The sequence below is a fragment of the Chaetodon auriga genome, chromosome 15 (genome assembly GCF_051107435.1).
Source record: "Chaetodon auriga isolate fChaAug3 chromosome 15, fChaAug3.hap1, whole genome shotgun sequence".
NCBI classification, from domain to species: Eukaryota; Metazoa; Chordata; class Actinopteri; order Chaetodontiformes; family Chaetodontidae; genus Chaetodon; species Chaetodon auriga.
This window is the reverse complement of record NC_135088.1, coordinates 13,985,605-14,003,065: the sequence shown is the minus strand read 5'-3', so window position 1 is coordinate 14,003,065 and position 17,461 is coordinate 13,985,605. Positions and strand designations below refer to the sequence as shown.

Below are 17,461 nucleotides of genomic sequence, written 5' to 3'. Positions count from 1 at the left end.
TCCTCCAGAGAATTTCAAACACGGTAATTGAACTTAATGGAAAGACCACATGAGACACATTATTGTTGAAAGCAGAGCATTTTATATGTCTCAGGACACGTCTGAAGGAGATCCTCAAAGACCAGGCCATGTTTAGTTGCGTTAGGAGATGTTGTTAATACAACATCTGAAAGAGCAGATCATCGCTATCACTGACATGATGACTGGAAATCTAGGGAGCAGGGCACTCCTCTGGAGAAGGAAAACAGAAAGGAACAAGGTGATTAGTGCGTAACATCACTCGTATTATTTTTAGATAAAACCTCTCCATAGATGTAAAAAGTACCATTTTTGGGGAGGAAAGCAATGTTGTCAGGCTGCACACCACTCTCCAAGGAGAACTGCCTGAACTTCTGCTGCAGATCGGCGCTGAGGTCCATGCCTCGGGCTGTCAAACCACAGGAGAGTAACCTGCTACAGCATCCGAGACTCTACAGAGCTGCTCAACACATTCAGATTCACAGGACAGAACACAGCATGGCTAATGATGATGTTACCGTATAGCGTGTTGACAACGGTGGGGACACCCCCCTTGGTTTTGACGGTTTGAAACATGGCGTATTCGTCATACTTCACATCGAACACACGCACGTCGTTCTCATCCCCCCAGCCTGATGAAGGGACAAGAGCGGATCATGTCACAGCAGAAATGCTGTTGATGGATTCATTGTGAATGTCGAATGCCTCTGTGTGTATTTATGTGTGTGTGCAAGCACTCACGCTTGCTTATGTAGGTGAACTTCCCAGGCATGTCAGTCTTCTTGGCCAGGTTGTCCCTTCTATCACAGGAGCCATCAGAACTGCAAAGAAACCAAGGAAAGATGATCAACAACGTCTCCACGGATCTTTAAAAAAGCTCATCTCTCCCTTTCTGTCCTCTCACGCTCACCTCAGGGTGGCGAATGCGAGGTCCAGGTCCCCGTCTGCAGTTGGGGTCATCGCGGCTGTGCCCACTTTCATGGTGGCCTTGCTGATGACAAACCACTGCGCATTGGTGGCAAATCCAATCAGGTACCACTTGCCTGCCATCTGTGGACACACGCAAGGCAGACATAGCAGAGGTAAAGCAAAAACACAGCACATACTTACAGTGGCCTGCCTGTCTGTGGCCTGCATTGAAACAGTTTTAAGACATAACCAGGTGCAAGCACTGTGGAAGAAAGAGACCTTAACTACACTGCAAGGCATGTAATGTGTAGTCAATGGACTTTAAACAGTCAACTCAGCCTTCATATTTCTGTGTGGTGGGACACTGAAGTGAGGTCATCCATACGATTTTTGCACACAGTTGTCCATTAGTGTAAAAGAACGTGACTGTAGGTTTAGAAAAGTTGATTCCTCACATATTTTTCCCCAAAATGCCTCCTTAATACTTGCAAAAATATGGCAAACACACAGTGAATTAAAGTGCATGGCCATTTAAATGCATTTTAATGAACGCTCAAATCCAAATACTCCTTGTCTTTCTTATTTTAGCAAATTTTAGCTAAAGGCTGCCGCTGTAGTGAGGAGGGATTAACAAAATGCAAACAGGAGCCATGAGTCAATATTGCCCTTACGAAAAAGAAGTATACTTCAAGTTCATTTTATTAAGTATACTTAAGTAAAGCTTAAGTATATTTTTCCAACTATACTTTATGCAGCAAGTATACTAATATCAATGTACTTGTAGTATACTTCTAAGTGTACTTTTTCAATACTTCTTGGGACTAAATTGGTCCAATTTTAGTTTAGAAAAAGTATACTTTAAGTTTAAGAGAAGTAAACTTTGAGAACACAATTAGTTTACATTTAAGTTTTATTTTGGACTGCACGTATACTACAAGTAAACTTCCAGATATACTCGTAGTTTACTAGTTATATATTTCTAGCACACTTTTTAGTTTATAAAAGTATACTTCAAGTATTTTTTTAGGTTAAGAGTAGTAAACTTTGAGTACGCAAGTAGTTTACAATTTAGTTATACTTAATATCTAATGGCTCATAATAGCAGCCAGTATGTATCAAGTCTGTCACAATACTGAGACCTTGGAAGAAATGTCAGTTTTTTTTCTCAAATAAAATCAGACAAATGTTTATCTGTTTCTGTGTGGGTTAATAACACTACATAAAAGATGAAGTTCAGTTCCACCCATGTACTACTCCACCCCAAAGCTGACTTGTTATTGCAAATTTGCTTGTGGAATATGTAAGTTCATGAGATAGTATGTAAAACATACTTCAGTGTACTTCAAAGAAGCTAATATGTATGGGAAAAATATTTTAATAGGTTACTATCAAAAGAATAATCACAACTGTGATCCAAATATACTTGAACATTATTTTACTTTTCCTATCTCGATCAAAAGTTCAAGTACAAGTATAAGCCAAATATACTTAGACTTTTCTGTATACTTTTCAGTATAAGACAAGTACACTTAAGTATAACTTTGTTAAGTATATCTCTGATAAGTACATCAAAAGTAAACTGAAAGTATGCTCTCTTATTTTTAGTTTAAAAGCAGTATGCTAATAGTATACTTAAATAAACTTCTTTTTGTAAGGTTGTTCCCAAAGTAAAATTGATGACAGTTCACCCAGAGTCTTACCGCCTCTACATTGAAGTCTGCCGGTGGTACGACTTCAGCAGAAACCACCAAGGAGCAGAGCAAGGCTCCCAGCACTCTCAGCGGCAAAGTCATAGCTACAGGCGCAGAGACAATGATGGAGAAGAGCGTGGATGAAGATCAGGAGATCTGTTGTTGAGGTTTTGCCTGACAACCCTTTATATAGTGGAGAGAGATTTCCCTCCCGGCCAGAACATACCCACACATACACCAATGCCCACACAAACCCAAGGGCTGGGATGGGTTCAAACACGTGAAGCTGCAGACAAACATACAGTTCCATAGCTACAAGGGAAGCTTTCATCCCTGTCAGGGCAGAACGCAGTCAACCGTGTGACAGGTGAATGCATGGCAGTGGACAGCAGGCGCCGGGATAAACGTGCCAAGAAACAAAACCTGCATTTTTGTTATCACCTGTGATTATTTCTGTTTTTATATTTATTTCATTTACAAGTGGTTGTATAGTTAAGTGTAACTAGACTTCTATGGGACGTAAATTATTGTTTTGTATACAATCTGTACAAAGCGTGTAGATGTAAACACTTGATAAAAAGAAAATCTGAACTGTGTTGTTATGGATGTACTTCATCGTATTAGTTAAAAAAAAAAAGGTAATAAAAGCGAAGTATTTTAGCCATTTGTCTTTCATTTGCCCTCATTGTTGAAGTCTATTTCTGCTCCGTTTTGCTTGTTCTTCTTGTTAGGACCACGGGGCAAGCCTCGAGGGAGCACTATTGTTATCCTGCGTGTTTTTTCTTCTTCTTCTTCTTATGATTATTCTTCCTCTTCCGTGTCAAATTTCGATTCGCTATTCCTCCTACAGTTTTGGGAGCACCCACGCAAATGATATATCAAAACGTGCATCTTGTTCGGGATCGCTATGCTATTATTTTTCACTACAGAATACTTACGTCGCGAAAACGCGTATTAATTTCCCATAAGAAATGAATGGGAGGAGGTCGAAAAACTAAAAAATTATTGAACTTTTTCTACTGGCTACTGCTCCGGCATACTTTCACCTAAAGACTCCATTTAAACTTTAAATTGTAGACACAAGTCTTGTCTATTGATGTATTAAGCCACGTTTTGATAACTCATGTAGTTTTTGAGTAATCCCTCATCAATGACCATGAGCGTTTTTGGAGAAATTCTCAGATTTCAATGGGTGTGTATTGCGTGGACTGTTAGAGGCTAGAGTGGGTGACATCACCGCTAGAGTGGGGAGAGAGCCGATAAAAACGTCTAGATTTTTGCTCTTTCCACGCTCCTCCCGGCCTCAGTTTATACTCTACAGGCAAGATTTTTTCCACAGTTGTAGACAAACTCTTCCCCTCTCTCACAATTTGCTCAAAAAATCTGTGAGACTTACAGAATTTGAATTAGCAGCCTCTAAGCACGGCCATGTCTGTCTCTGCTCCCCATTGACTCCAATACAAATAGTTTTCTGACAGAAGCAGAAAGGAGCCCTGTTTTCAACTCACGACTGTGTCCACAATATTTGCTGTAGAAACATAAAAATTACACCGAAGCGTTCAGAAAGTCCTCAAGGCGCTCACGGTGTGTGTGTTATTCTGATAAGAGCTACGGTTTGGTCAGCAGAAGCCCGAACGTGAGACCAGCGCAGAGGCAGAAAATGGCTCTTTTTCTCTCTCTGAGTGCATGTGTGCCTGAAGTGCTGAGAGTGGGCGTGTGTGTGTGTGTGTGTGTGTGTGTGTGCGCAGCTGTGTCTCACAGAGCATGATTGGGAGGGCCCCTCAAGTTGCCGTGGGAACCTCTGAGGCTCAGTACCTCTGTGAGCACTCCTCTCTCACGCTCCCACACACACAAACAGACATATGGGCATATAATGTAATGTATATGTACACAGTCGGGCAGTAGACCCCGTGGCCCTTTCAAAATTTCCCCAGGGGAAATTGTCTAGTTCTATTTACTCTGCAGAAATGATGCATGTGCAGTTTGTTTCCACATTCGTCTGCTCCGGAGGTAAGGTTTCTCTGCGCTCAACTTGAATCTGAGTTTAAAGGTGTCCTGCAGAATGTTTTTGTAAAACATTTTTTACCTTCAGTGTTACTCATCAAAACACATTGTGTCCTGAGGCTGACAAACATGTCAATTCTTTCCTCAAAAACCACATTTCTTACCTGCATTACGTTTGAAATCTGCATTGTTTACATGCATGTTCTCCAGCTTGCAGTCTTCTCTGCCTTGTTGATTAATTTTACTGCATTTCCTGGTGTGTTACCACCATCTGTAGACAAGTTGAGTGTGAATCCAATGGCTGAAGTATGTATTGTGTTACCCACACTGACGTGCATGTGTGTCATATAGCCATAGCACAACTAGAGGTCTCAAAACTTAACAGGGAACTTTGAAGAGGAGTATGAAGAAGCCAATCATGTTCCTCCAGAGAATTTCAAACATGGTAATTGAACTTAATGGAAAGACCACATGAGACACATTATTGTTGAAAGCAGAGCATTTTATATGTCTCAGGACACGTCTGAAGGGGATCCTCAAAGACCAGGCCATGTTTAGTTGCGTTAGGAGCTGTTGTTAATGCAACATCTGAAAGAGCAGAGCAGAAAAAAACAATCTTTTTTTTTAGTGTCTTGGCTCGTGGCAGTGACCTCGATGGATGTAGAATATTTGCAACAAAAGTTAAGGTCTTCAGACGCCATCACTGACATGATGACTGGAAATCTAGGGAGCAGGGCACTCCTCTGAAGAAGGAAAACAGAAAAGAACGAGGTGATTAGTGCATAACATCATTCATATTATTGTTAGATAAAACCTCTCCATTGATATAAAAAGTACCATTTTTGGGGAGGAAAGCAATGTTGTCAGGCTGCACACCACTCTCCAAGGAGAACTGCCTGAACTTCTCCCGCAGATCGGCGCTGAGGTCCATGCCTCGGCCTGTCGAACCACAGGAGAGTAACCTGCTACAGTGTGCGAGACTCTACAGAGCTGCTGAACACATTCAGCTTCACAGGACAGAACACAGCATGGCTAATGATGATGTTACCGTATAGCTTGTTGACAACGGTGGGGACACCCCCCTTGGTCTTGATGGTGTGAATCAGGGCGTATTCGTCATACTTCACATCAACCACGCGCATGTCGTTCTCATTCCCCCAGCCTGATGAAGGGACAAGAGCGGATCATGTCACAGCAGAAATGCTGTTGATGGATTCATTGTGAATGTCGAATGCCTCTGTGTGTATTTATGTGTGTGTGCAAGCACTCACGCTCGCTTGTGTAGGTGAACTTCCCAGGCATGTCAGTCTTCTTGGCCAGGTTGTTCATTCTCCAACAGGAGCCATCAGAGCTGCAAAGAAACCAAGGAAAGATGATCAATAACGTCTCCATGGATCTTTAAAAAAGCTCATCTCTCCCTTTCTGTCCTCTCACGCTCACTTCAGGCTGGAGTATGAGAGGTCCAGGTCCCCATCTGCAGTTGGGGTCAACATGGCTGTGCCCACTTTCATGCTGGCTCTGCGGCTGACAAACCACTGCGCATTGGTGGCAAATCCAATCAGGTACCACTTGCCTGCCATCTGTGGACACACGCAAGGCAGACATAGCAGAGGTAAAGCAAAAACACAGCACATACTTACAGTGGCCTGCCTGTCTGTGGCCTGCATTGAAACAGTTTTAAGACATAACCAGGTGCAAGCACTGTGGAAGAAAGAGACCTTAACTACACTGCAAGGCATGTAATGTGTAGTCAACTCAGTCTTCATATTTCTGTGTGGTGGGACACTGAAGTGAGGTCATCCATACGATTTTGGCACACAGCTGTCCATTAGTGTAAAAGAACGTGACTGTAGGTTTAGAAAAGTTGATTCCTCACTTATTTTTCCCCAAAATGCCTCCTTAATACTTGCAAAAATATGGCGAATACACAGTGAATTAAAGTGCATGGCCATTTAAATGCATTTTAATGAACGCTCAAATCCACATACTCCTTGTCTTTCTTATTTTAGCAAATTTTACACATGCCATCACACAGCAAATCCTCTCTCATACCAAAGGCTGCCGCTGTAGTGAGGAGGGATTAACAAAATGCAAACAGGACTCATGAATCAATATTGTTCCCAAAGTAAAATTGATGACAGTTCACCCAGAGTCTTACCGCCTCTACATTGAAATCTGCCGGTGGTACGACTTCAGCAGAAACCACCAAGGAGCAGAGCAAGGCTCCCAGCACCCTCAGCGGCAAAGTCATAGCTACAGGCACAGAGACAATGATGGAGAAGAGCGTGGATGAAGATCAGGAGATCTGTTGTTGAGGTTTTGCCTGACAACCCTTTATATAGTGGAGAGAGATTTCCCTCCCCCACCAGCACACACCCACACATACACCAATGCCCACACAAACCCCAGAGCTGGGATGGGTTCAAACACGTGAAGCTGCAGACAAACATACAGTTCCACAGCTACAAGGGAAGCTTTCATCCCTGTCAGGGCAGAACGCAGTCAACCGTGTGACAGGTGAATGCATGGCAGTGGACAGCAGGCGCAGGGAAAAACGTGCCAAGAAACAAAACCTGAAATGATAACAAATGGGTGGGGATTATATCCTGTCTGTCACACAGCTAGAGTTGGAAAGCACAGGATTTGATAATGCAATTTCATGTTGCAGCCTCCTATTCGAGAGTATGAGCTGTAAAAACACAGGAACCAAGAGTGGTAAACAAAGCCGTGGCTGCCCTCCAGTGCTTTCCGTGGCAGAGACCACAGAATAAAATTCATCCGTCAGCAGTTGCTGTAGGAAAACACAGAGACAACACAAATGCCCTTGCAGATTGGACTGCCCGTGCGTGCATCAACATTTGGTGAATTGAAACGCTTGTTGACCTGCTGTTTCCAAGGTCAACAATCTCGCAATCTGTGATCATGTCACACGACCCTCATCAGCAGATGCAGTATAATTAACTCACTCAGTCTGCCGTCTGGAAGAAAGGAAGTGAAAATGGAGCATGATTTAACTTCCACTGCTGATAAAGATCATTTGACTGAACAGACACTGAGGTGAGATTGCTTCATCAACTGCTGTTTCCAAAGTCGAGGATGCTCTTTTAAAACGACTATTAATGAACAAGTTCTCCTCAGCAGGGCAAACTTGGCTGAAAGCACCAAAACAGCTGCTGCAGATTAAGATTGCGCTCACCTGCCACTGCTCTCACTGTGTTTGACACTGCAGAAACCTCCAAACGACAAAGACACAACCACAAGAATGTAAGTCTTCCCCCACATATCAAAGACCTGCACACCTCACAGGCCCCATTTCCTCAGACATTGAACATTTAAAAGATGAGACATTTATCAGATGATCTCCCTGAGCAACAACTCTATTCTCAAAACAAAGAGGGTTGTTTAAATGTTGCCTCCATTATCTCCATACTATCTGCAACGTATACAAGAGCTGTGGATGTGAAAACCACTGCTTATTGCATATTAACTAGGAGCTAAATATCTTTATATCACAAATCTAGATCTTTTGTTTCAAGGTGTTTGTTACTTTGTTGGTGCAGAGGTTGTGTGTGTAGCATGTGGCAGTATTACAGTACCACTACACTAGTGTACAAACCAGGCAGTGACAAGCTGTGTTTGTAACACTTTCTTGGTGAACTTAATTGGTTGAGCTACAGTTAATGTCGGATTTATTTTCAGTGTAACTGCCTGCGATGGTTGCTTGTTGACATTTTCCCAGCGGTCTGTGGCAGCTCTGGTCGTTTTTTTTCACCCAGCTTCACCACACACTTTCTCCCATTTGCCTGTTCTTAGTTACCGTCTGAATGATATCATCTGAATGCAGCATTAATCTCCCAAAGTGTGACTTTGGCACGGCACCCAGAAAACTGAAGGAGAGGACACGATGAACTGCTCGACTTCATCTGACTTCTAAAGTTTGATGAATAACTGAAACCTCCCATTTAACTGCTCTGACTCTTAATGAGATTATAAATCACTACAGAGAAAATATGACTGATACTTTGTTCACAGCCTCTGTGCTGACTGTGCCAATGAGCTCCAAGGCACACACGCATGCACGCACGCACACTCACACACTCACACACACGTGTTAGGTGTTCATCACTTTTGGGGACATTACATAAACTTACATTCATTTCCTGGAGACTTACCCTCACCATAACCACAACCACTATTTGCCTAACCCTAACCCTAACCCCAACCAGAACAGCAGAATAAAAATTCCACATCCTAACCCCAACCTTAACCTAAACCTAACCTTACCTTAACCCTAACCCTAGTCTTCAGCCTAAAATTTGATGAGCAAGCCCCCACAATGTGACTGTGTAAACAGATTTATGTCCCACAATGTAAGTAATGCAAGGGCACACAAACACCCAAATTCATTACACACTAAAACATTAAAGTGACAGATAGAATCAACAACAGATACATTCATTCATTTTTCAAACTGCAAACATAGTTTGGCCTCAGGGTGGCACTAGAGGGAAGCTTGTGCAAGTGACCAAAATGAAAAGAGTTTGACTCTGGGCCTAATCTGAAGCAGCAGGAATATGTCAAATTTCATCATGATGTTTCTGGATAAGAGAGTAAAAACATGAATATTCAGCAGCAAATGAAAAGTAAATCTGTCCGTAGGTTTCAAGACACCTTGTCATTTACAGATGTGTTGGCCAAGAGATATAAATGTTAAATGAGACATGGTCGTGTGAAAAAATATATGGAGAAGCTTATTTTTAACTGCTGCAAAATCTGATTATTGAGTGTTCAGGCCTGGTTGAAGCTGTCAGTGTACTGATAACATGTGGCTGTAATGCACAGATTGGCCTGAGGGTGGCATCAGAGGAAAGACTATTCATACCAGCTGAACAGCTCCAGAGCCACTGACATGGAGATGAGCTGGACAGAGAGGCCAAATAAACCAGTTCAGTTCCATCAGCTGATGCACAGAGTAATTTAAAGAGAGGAAATGTATTGATTTAAACAGCTTCATCGATGGCTCCACTCAAGATGTGCATTATGAGAATTGATAATAGGGAATAATGGAAAGTGTATGGAGTGAGACATTACAGGAGAGTACATGCACTGTTCACTGTTTATGCTGCATAGGGGTGAATAGATTTACACACACACATTAAATGTTATACATTACAGTGGTGGACAGGGCTGTGGCCTTCAGCGTCATATAAATAAATAATATCAGTAATTGAGTCTTTTCAGAAATGCTCCCTGCATGTTTTACAATGTGAAGGTCTGGACAGTGTAAAAGGAGCACTGCTGGCATTATGAGACAGCAATGGACAAAAACCATTAGATTACAAAATCAATAATGGAGCACTGCAGACAAGAATATGAAGTAAATACAGGAAAAACAAGATTGCATCAGTCATAACAGTAAAGATGACTGAAGCTGCTGCCGGAAGTTCTGACTGTACACCCAGCACTGACTCACAGGGGTCACAGGCAGATGTCTGTGCCAGTTTTATGCCTGCTTTGTTATATCTAATGCTGACTGAACACTCTAAAATGAGGTTTTATAGAAGTGCTAGCATTTGATATATAATCTCCCCTGCATGTCCCTGGAATTTCTCCCAGTTTGACGACCTCAGCTGGCTCCATCCTACCATTCATGAACAGAAAAGTGTTCCTGAAAGACTCTTCTAGTTTTGTTTTCTAGGTGTGTAATGACCATTAGCAGAGCTTACAGAGTGGCTGCTCTTTCTTTACATGAACACCACAGAGTCACCCCTCATTAGTTTCATTAGCTTAGCTTTTATTTCATTTTAAATTGACATGCAGTCAAAAATATTTTGACTTCAGTCACACGGCTTAAATAATGTTCACTTCTGCAGGTAGAGAAAATGTGCGCAGTAACATGGCAGTGCTTGCAGCGTAACACCTTGTAGGTTATTTCTTTGAACAGACAAATGTGCAACAAATTCCAACCCCAAAACAATCAGTGTGTTTATTAATCAGTCAACATAGAACCTTGATATTCCCCTGCAATTTAGAGCTTTTAATGTATTATATTAAGAGGCCGAAATGCAATAAGCACTGGACGTCATCAGCTGATATATCCTAAGAAATGCATGAGATGGAGTTCTTCACACATGCTGTATTAACAGTCTGTTAATCCTGATGTTACTGCAGAGTCTAAAGTGAAACTAGACCAAGTCAGTGAGGCTGGAGCGCGGAGACGCCGAGGCATCTGCCATGGTGAGGAACTCAACCCAGTTCTGACAGAAGCCACGTGAATACTCTCCCGTGTCGATGACGAGTCCCCACAGGCGGCTCTGGCCCGTTTTGTTCCTCAGAGCCAGCTGAGACTCCCGCTCTGTCACATTGAAGCTGATGTTCAGGACTTGTACCACCAACAGGTAAAGCAATCCAGCCGTGACAATGCAGCTGTACCATGCACAGGTGAAGCAAAGCGCTGTGCTGTGAATGGAAGAGATCAGCATTTTAATGGCTTTTAATGGCTCATTGCTAGACACAAACATTGTTAAGAGATTACACAAGGCCTTTTAGTTCCCCCCAGCAACTTTATAACTTTATCTGTGTTTGGAATACTTCAACCATGTAACTGTAAACCTTTGACCATGGATTAAGTCGATCAAATAACCAGTGTTTATTTATAGGAACACAATGCAAGGCAAAAAAAAGAGGGAAATTTGCAAGTCTTAAAATTTGTATGCAACTGTGTGTTGAGCAGAATAATGCCAGAACAAATGAGCAACCAGATTACAAATTCCAAATAAAATCATCTTTAAATTGTTTCACAGAAGCACTGAAAAAATTTGACTTCCCCCTGCTCTCACATTTAGTTTGATAGTCACCCGCAGCCTGTGGTGGAGAGAGTACACACAGTGCCATACCTTGACTGGCTGTAGACGGCGGGGCAGTAGAGGAGAGCCGTCATTAGATACTGTCGAGGACAGAGGCTGCTAAGCACCAGACTGATCCCATACAGAGAGGTCAGCACGAACACAGAGAGGGTCAGCAGGAAACTGCGATGGTTCGCCTGTCCGACACAGCTGTTTATCCTACGGCCGCTCAACACATGCAGACATGACACATACAACGTGGCAGTCAGACCAGGTCAAAGCAGCGTCACACCGTCTCGTACCATTGCAATAGCAAGATTTAAAGGCAGTTATGTGAGTTTACATATGAATGCATTTTGTATAATCCTGCTTATATTACTTATAACCGCATGTCCATCTGCTCATGATAATATTGTGTATTCTTCTAACAGTTTTAGTGCAGACTCGAGGTTGCACACTGTGTTTGGATGCTGCTACATCTGCTTACATTTGAGGTAGTTTTTTTTGTCACCTTTGGAAGAAAATAGTTCCCAAATTGTTAAAACTGTTCACAGTAAGATCTGTGGATTATCCTCACTGACTGGAACAATGCTGTGGGCGCCACATGCTAAATTCAGTTAATCTAGATTGAGTCCAGGTGGCAGCAGAAATCTCAGCAGCAGATACTTCAAAAACAAAACGAAACAAAAAAAAAAAGGCTGATACATGTCAAATATGACGAGAAATTTGCTTTTTATTAACCAATATTAATATTTCTGCCTGTTTGTCGATTTCAAGCTCAGACAAATTCAAGTCATTAAGGACCACCGACAGGTTTAGACCTGGTGTTAGACAACACAGAAAAAGCCAAGAAGCCAGGCTAGTTGTTTCCCTCTGTTTCCAGACTTACAAGTGATCCACAGGCCACACAAGGAATATATGAATCCAACCCACCAGATGCAGTGGTGGTCCAGACGCTGGACACAGCATCCACAGGTTCGACAGTGTCCGGCCCGCGGGGGTCGCGTTATTTTGCACACGGGACACCTGCTCCATTTTGCTGTCAGGGCCTCTTTTGTTGTTTGCAACTTGGCTGCAGTCCCCGAGGAGGAGGCTGCTGATTGGATCGGTGCATTAAGGTGTGTGGAGTCCTTGTTGGCTTCCTGACTGGGACTGTGGGCTTCATGGGGGGAGGTGGTCACAAATCCTGGGCCCCTCTTGGTGTGAATAAGAAAGATGATGGTGAGAATCATGCCAGTGGTCACAGTGCACACCTGCAGCTGGCTGACATCCCCACGTGGTAAAATCTCCGTGATGAACAGGTAATACATGTAGAACAGGGAATAGAGCGAAAGAGTGAGGAAGAAGAGGGTGCGTCTCTTCTTTCGGTGCGTGGCGTAGTAGTACCACAGCACCAGGCAGGGCAGAGCGGTCAGGATGATGATTCCCAGCAGGCAGTGCAGCGCAGCGACCCGGAGCAGGAGAGGCAGCAGCACCAGGGCCGGGATCATGGAGATTTCCAGGTTGTCAATCATGGCCCCAAACACAGCAGACTGACATCCACTTTTAGGTGGTCTGTCTTTCAGCCACCTGCAGAGAACAGTGAGTCATCCTTCCATATGACTACCACAGCTCTTTTCATGAGTGCAAAGTCATTTGTTTGTCATGTGCTTGTGTGGCGTACATTTTTCAACTCACTCTAAAATCAGTGATGCTGCTTTAACATAAGTAGAGTTTTAATTAAGTGCTCTGCTTTACAATATTCAGGATTTACAGTGTAGCTTGATGCTGTAACGGCATAATAAGGAAGTTTTAGGAAAATTCTCCTTATAAAGAGGGCTGGAACAGTCCTTTAAGGGGAAAACTATCTGTGCAGCTCCTCCTTTCTCTCTGTGCTTTATGTATATATTACCTCATAATTAGTACTTATTTTTCAGTAACTGGATAAAGCATACATTTATTAAGGAATACGCAACATGTAAGCGCAACAAAAACTGAAAAAATAAAGACCTGAAAACAAGATTTGACCTTCTGCAAGGACTTCAAGGTTGTAGATGGGGATACTAGCATAATTGCTTTTTTTCTGAAAGTTTAAGACAAGAGGATTTATACCACTTTATAGCTGAGATCCCAAGGTGTTACTGCTCCCAGCCGAGAGGTCAGGCTAGTTGTTTCCCTCTGTTTTCAGTCTTTATGCGGTGCTAGCTAGCCAGCTGCTGGCTGTAGCTTCATATTTCACAGATAGATGTGAGAGTGGTGTCAGTAACTTTCCAGCAGAAGGTGAATAAGTATTCTCCTCTGGTCATTATAGTTTATGTTGTGCTTTTGTGCTGCCTACAGTATTACCAAATACTACTTTATGCTATGCTACTTCTATGTGAATAACATTTCCAGTACAGAAGTTGAGTATGGCACTGAGTACTGACCTTCCTCCTCAAGCCCTTCATACCTGTTAAAGGCCTCATCCAGATCTTCACAGTCACAGCAACATCCGTACTGGTAGATATCACACTCACAGCAACACATAGGATCATCAGGCTCTGGAGGCTTTAACTTCTCCCATTTCATAATGACTCGCTGAAGATGTCGTTTACAAGCTGTCAGTTCAACACAAAAGGCCATCAGTTTAAAACGCTGCACTCAACCATGAACAGTTACAGCACATTGGTGTTGGGGAAAATGTTCAATATGTGACTTAACGTGACATAAAAAGGTATTACCTACCACAACCAACAACAGTCCTTTAAAGTCATTTCTATGTCTTCTTACATGGACGCCGCCAGGCAATATTGCATCTAAACATGCACTCCCTGTATGCAAGCACACACACACACACAAACACACACACACACACACACACACACAACATATGTATTATGTTAACTAGTTTCCTTAAACTACTCATCTTCTACTCATGTACGAATGTGAGATACTTCCACTTAACTTAAGTCTTTCCTTGACATTTTCTACATTTGCTCTGCTACATTTCACAGTGAGATATTGTATTTTTTATACTATAGTTTCTAGCTATGAAGATTTTACAAAGAAAACACATGAAGAGCTTATAAAATGTGATGCTTTGTTATAAAGTACCCAACAGTATATACGAGTACAGCTGAAACACTTTATTAATCAATTATCCTATTGACATAAAGTTAATTGGTAACCATTTTGGCAAACATTTCAGTAATTATTCATGCAAAAAAAAAAATCATTTTGAGGTTTGGAGTGTTGGTTGGACAAAACACACAATGTGAAGGTGTCACTTGATTGACAGAGATTCATCCATATTGAGAATAATCATTAACTGCAGTCCTACACAGAATAGTTAATAATCAGCTCCATCTCAGCAAACTACAACAGTAAAATCCTGCTTTTGCATTAATGTATGACTCATAATAATCTAATGATATATAATGGTACGGCAGTCACAGGAGACATTTTTGACATTGAGCACTTTGAATACTTGAAGTGCATTTTCCTGATTATACTTGTGTACATTAATTTTTTTAATTGTTAATTGTTTTTAGTTGTTTTTCCATATTTGAGAAGCGATGATAATGACGACAAACATGAAATCCAGAACCTGCTGTAAATCTAGGTTCAGATCTACGTTTGTAAGAGGGCGCACAGGAACAATGAGGATGATTACAGGCGACCTGACTCACACGGCAGAAACACACAAGTATGATTGCAGTGGTGAGTCTGAGATAAACAAGACATGGAAACAGTCGACAGCGATAAAGCTGCTTCTACTTTCACTGCTGATGTAAAAACCTCTTTAATCCTCTAAAAACCAAGCACTTGAGATTTACAAAGCCACAGAATAACAATGCAGTGTTAGACAGGTCACAGCAACTTATACTGGACTGTAACTCACTACAAGATCTGTTTGTTAGAAAAGTTAATCATTTCCAAAATCAGAGGATTGTCAGTCCCCAAGAGCTCCTCATGTAATTTGTTGAAACAAGGCCACTGTGTCCACGGGGACAAACTATCTGGGCCAGCAAGCCCAAGTCCTCCACACTCAGAGATGTACTTGAGTTATTGTCAGTGTAACTTATTACTTTAGTCTGATTTAAAACTTGGGTTACAGCCTCAAAAGAAATAATGAAAATAAGATAGAATATAGATTTCAGTCTTGTAATTGCCTCCTAATGTAACAGTTTTAACATTAGACTGCATTATCTACTGATGGTCAACTTACCTTTTGTCGCCAAAGCAAAAATACAAAGCCATCAACACACGTGGTCTGAAATGCCAGATGGAGCCTGTCCAGGTAAAAGTTATGCGATCTTCAGTGACTGATGAAGAGGAAAATGATTAAGAAGATGACCCCTTGTCACCAAGCTTCTTCTGTGGATGACTGAGGGGGGGATAAAAATGAAAACAGCAGCCTACTTTCTCATCAGTCATTTGTGTTGAAAAAGGAAATTGGCATGTTTCTGCTCGGGCGGTGCTGCGGCGACACTGTATCAGTGCAGCGAGATGGTTTTCAGTTCTTGGATTCCCACGGTGGAAGTGTCCCAACAGAAGGCAACTGGGAATTCCTCCTGACAAGTGGTTTGATATTGTGTTGCATCTGCCTGCTCACTTTCCCCAAGACTATCTTCCTCACATGTCATTAAATAGTTCACAAGTCGTTCTCTTGCATAGCCTACTTCTGCCTCACGGCTTCTGTCAGTGACCATTTCGAGTTTTAATGCTGGCATGCTTGGTAAATAGAGGCGCTACCTCGAGTGTGCGAGGGAGCCAGGGAGCCAAGAGCCTTTCATGCCTCCATCCACAGCTGACAGGCCGTGTTGAGGTGTTCACCGGCGGCCCCGACAATCCACTCTGAGCTGGACAGAGCGCGTGCTGTATGAGAAGCATGACAGGCACTCATAGATGAGAGAGTGAGCGATGATCCACGGGGCAGCCCCACCCTCTGGAATCATATTTCCTCCCACAAGCAACCTGGAAAACTCTGGAAGAGTGTGTGTGTGTGTGTGTGTGTGTCTGTGTTGCTTTTAATATGAGCCACTTAAACTCTACATATGTACATATGATGTTTGGGACAACACTGGATACAAACAGTGACAATGTGACCCTCGCAGGGAAGTTTTCTTTTCTCTTGCCCCCTTGCAGAGGGTTTTACAGCACAGGGTCAAATACAAATCAGCTGCTCCTGCACGTGTTTGGAATTTGCATTCAGATTCAGCTGCTCACAAACAGCAGAGAGCTTGCTTTCCAACATGAGAGCTTGAATCCAGTCTTTAACCTGCTGCTACACTATGTCAGATAGGTGAGTATGGACACAAAATGGAAGAATTGTGCCAGTTACCGTGCGACTCTAGAGGTAAAATGCAGCTTTTTAAACATTATCCATCAGAAGTGACCATTCAGAGAACTGGGAACGGATGAGCAGGTAGCAAATACCCTGAAATTCATGAAGTAGTTAGAGACATGCAGCGATTCCAAAAGTTATCTCTTTGCTGACATTAGAGACAAGATAGTCAGTGATTACATACAAGAGTCCGTTATTATTCTGTTGTCTGAAGTGGACGAACGGCTGGAGAGTTTTAGCAAACGGCCTCACAAATGATATCCGTAGATGTGATGGAATCTGCCACTTTCACATCTTTACACACATACACACACACACACTGCCCATCAGTCATTACAAGCCGAAGAATGAGAGAATGAGAGGCAGGAGCATTATAAGCTTTAGGCTGGTATATTCTCAGACCGCTGAACCCTCTTAAGGTCTGCACCGGTGTGAGTGTGGATGGACTGAATCAATGCAGAGAAAAAGATGCTGCTCTTGCTCCTGTGGGTTATGCTTCCATTAGTCTTGATGGAGCCCGGAACCTGAGATATCAGCTCTAATCTATTTTAGAGGAATTAATGCTGTGAGTCGCAGGGCTGGACCAGCAGGACATGCTGAAGACCACGCATCAGCAAACTACAACCGACGCTGTTATTTGCAACGAACAAAGCACCATGAGTGAACGCAGTCGGGATCTGAAATTAGGT

The 17,461-nt window shown here is 42.5% G+C and overlaps 3 protein-coding genes across 4 annotated transcripts; all 3 read right to left on the bottom strand.

The window, feature by feature from the left end:
- Positions 1-103: 103 nt before the first annotated feature.
- Positions 104-2,758, bottom strand: LOC143332940 (lipocalin-like). Its single transcript, XM_076750816.1, has 6 exons — positions 2,628-2,758; positions 929-1,068; positions 760-839; positions 537-650; positions 326-427; positions 104-231 (listed from the first exon to the last, which is right to left on the bottom strand). Exons 1-6 carry the CDS (start codon positions 2,718-2,720, stop codon positions 212-214), a joined length of 549 nt encoding a protein of 182 aa, XP_076606931.1. The 5' UTR covers positions 2,721-2,758; the 3' UTR covers positions 104-211.
- A 2,345-nt stretch (positions 2,759-5,103) lies between these two features.
- Positions 5,104-6,935, bottom strand: LOC143332853 (lipocalin-like). The gene is made up of 6 exons (XM_076750667.1): positions 6,781-6,935; positions 6,063-6,202; positions 5,894-5,973; positions 5,671-5,784; positions 5,460-5,561; positions 5,104-5,365 (listed from the first exon to the last, which is right to left on the bottom strand). Exons 1-6 carry the CDS (start codon positions 6,871-6,873, stop codon positions 5,346-5,348), a joined length of 549 nt encoding a protein of 182 aa, XP_076606782.1. The 5' UTR covers positions 6,874-6,935; the 3' UTR covers positions 5,104-5,345.
- A 3,460-nt stretch (positions 6,936-10,395) lies between these two features.
- On the bottom strand, positions 10,396-16,318 carry LOC143332951 (palmitoyltransferase ZDHHC23-A-like). 2 transcript variants are annotated; one of them, XM_076750833.1, is made up of 6 exons: positions 15,654-16,318; positions 14,171-14,256; positions 13,896-14,043; positions 12,401-13,036; positions 11,519-11,686; positions 10,396-11,081 (listed from the first exon to the last, which is right to left on the bottom strand). In XM_076750833.1, exons 3-6 carry the CDS (start codon positions 14,012-14,014, stop codon positions 10,808-10,810), a joined length of 1,197 nt encoding a protein of 398 aa, XP_076606948.1. In that variant the 5' UTR covers positions 14,015-14,043; positions 14,171-14,256; positions 15,654-16,318; the 3' UTR covers positions 10,396-10,807. The 2 variants fall into 2 exon arrangements, with proteins under 2 accessions (XP_076606948.1, XP_076606949.1); XM_076750834.1 differs by having other exon boundaries at positions 10,659-11,081; positions 14,167-14,256; positions 15,654-15,791.
- Between the last annotated feature and the right edge of the window lie 1,143 nt (positions 16,319-17,461).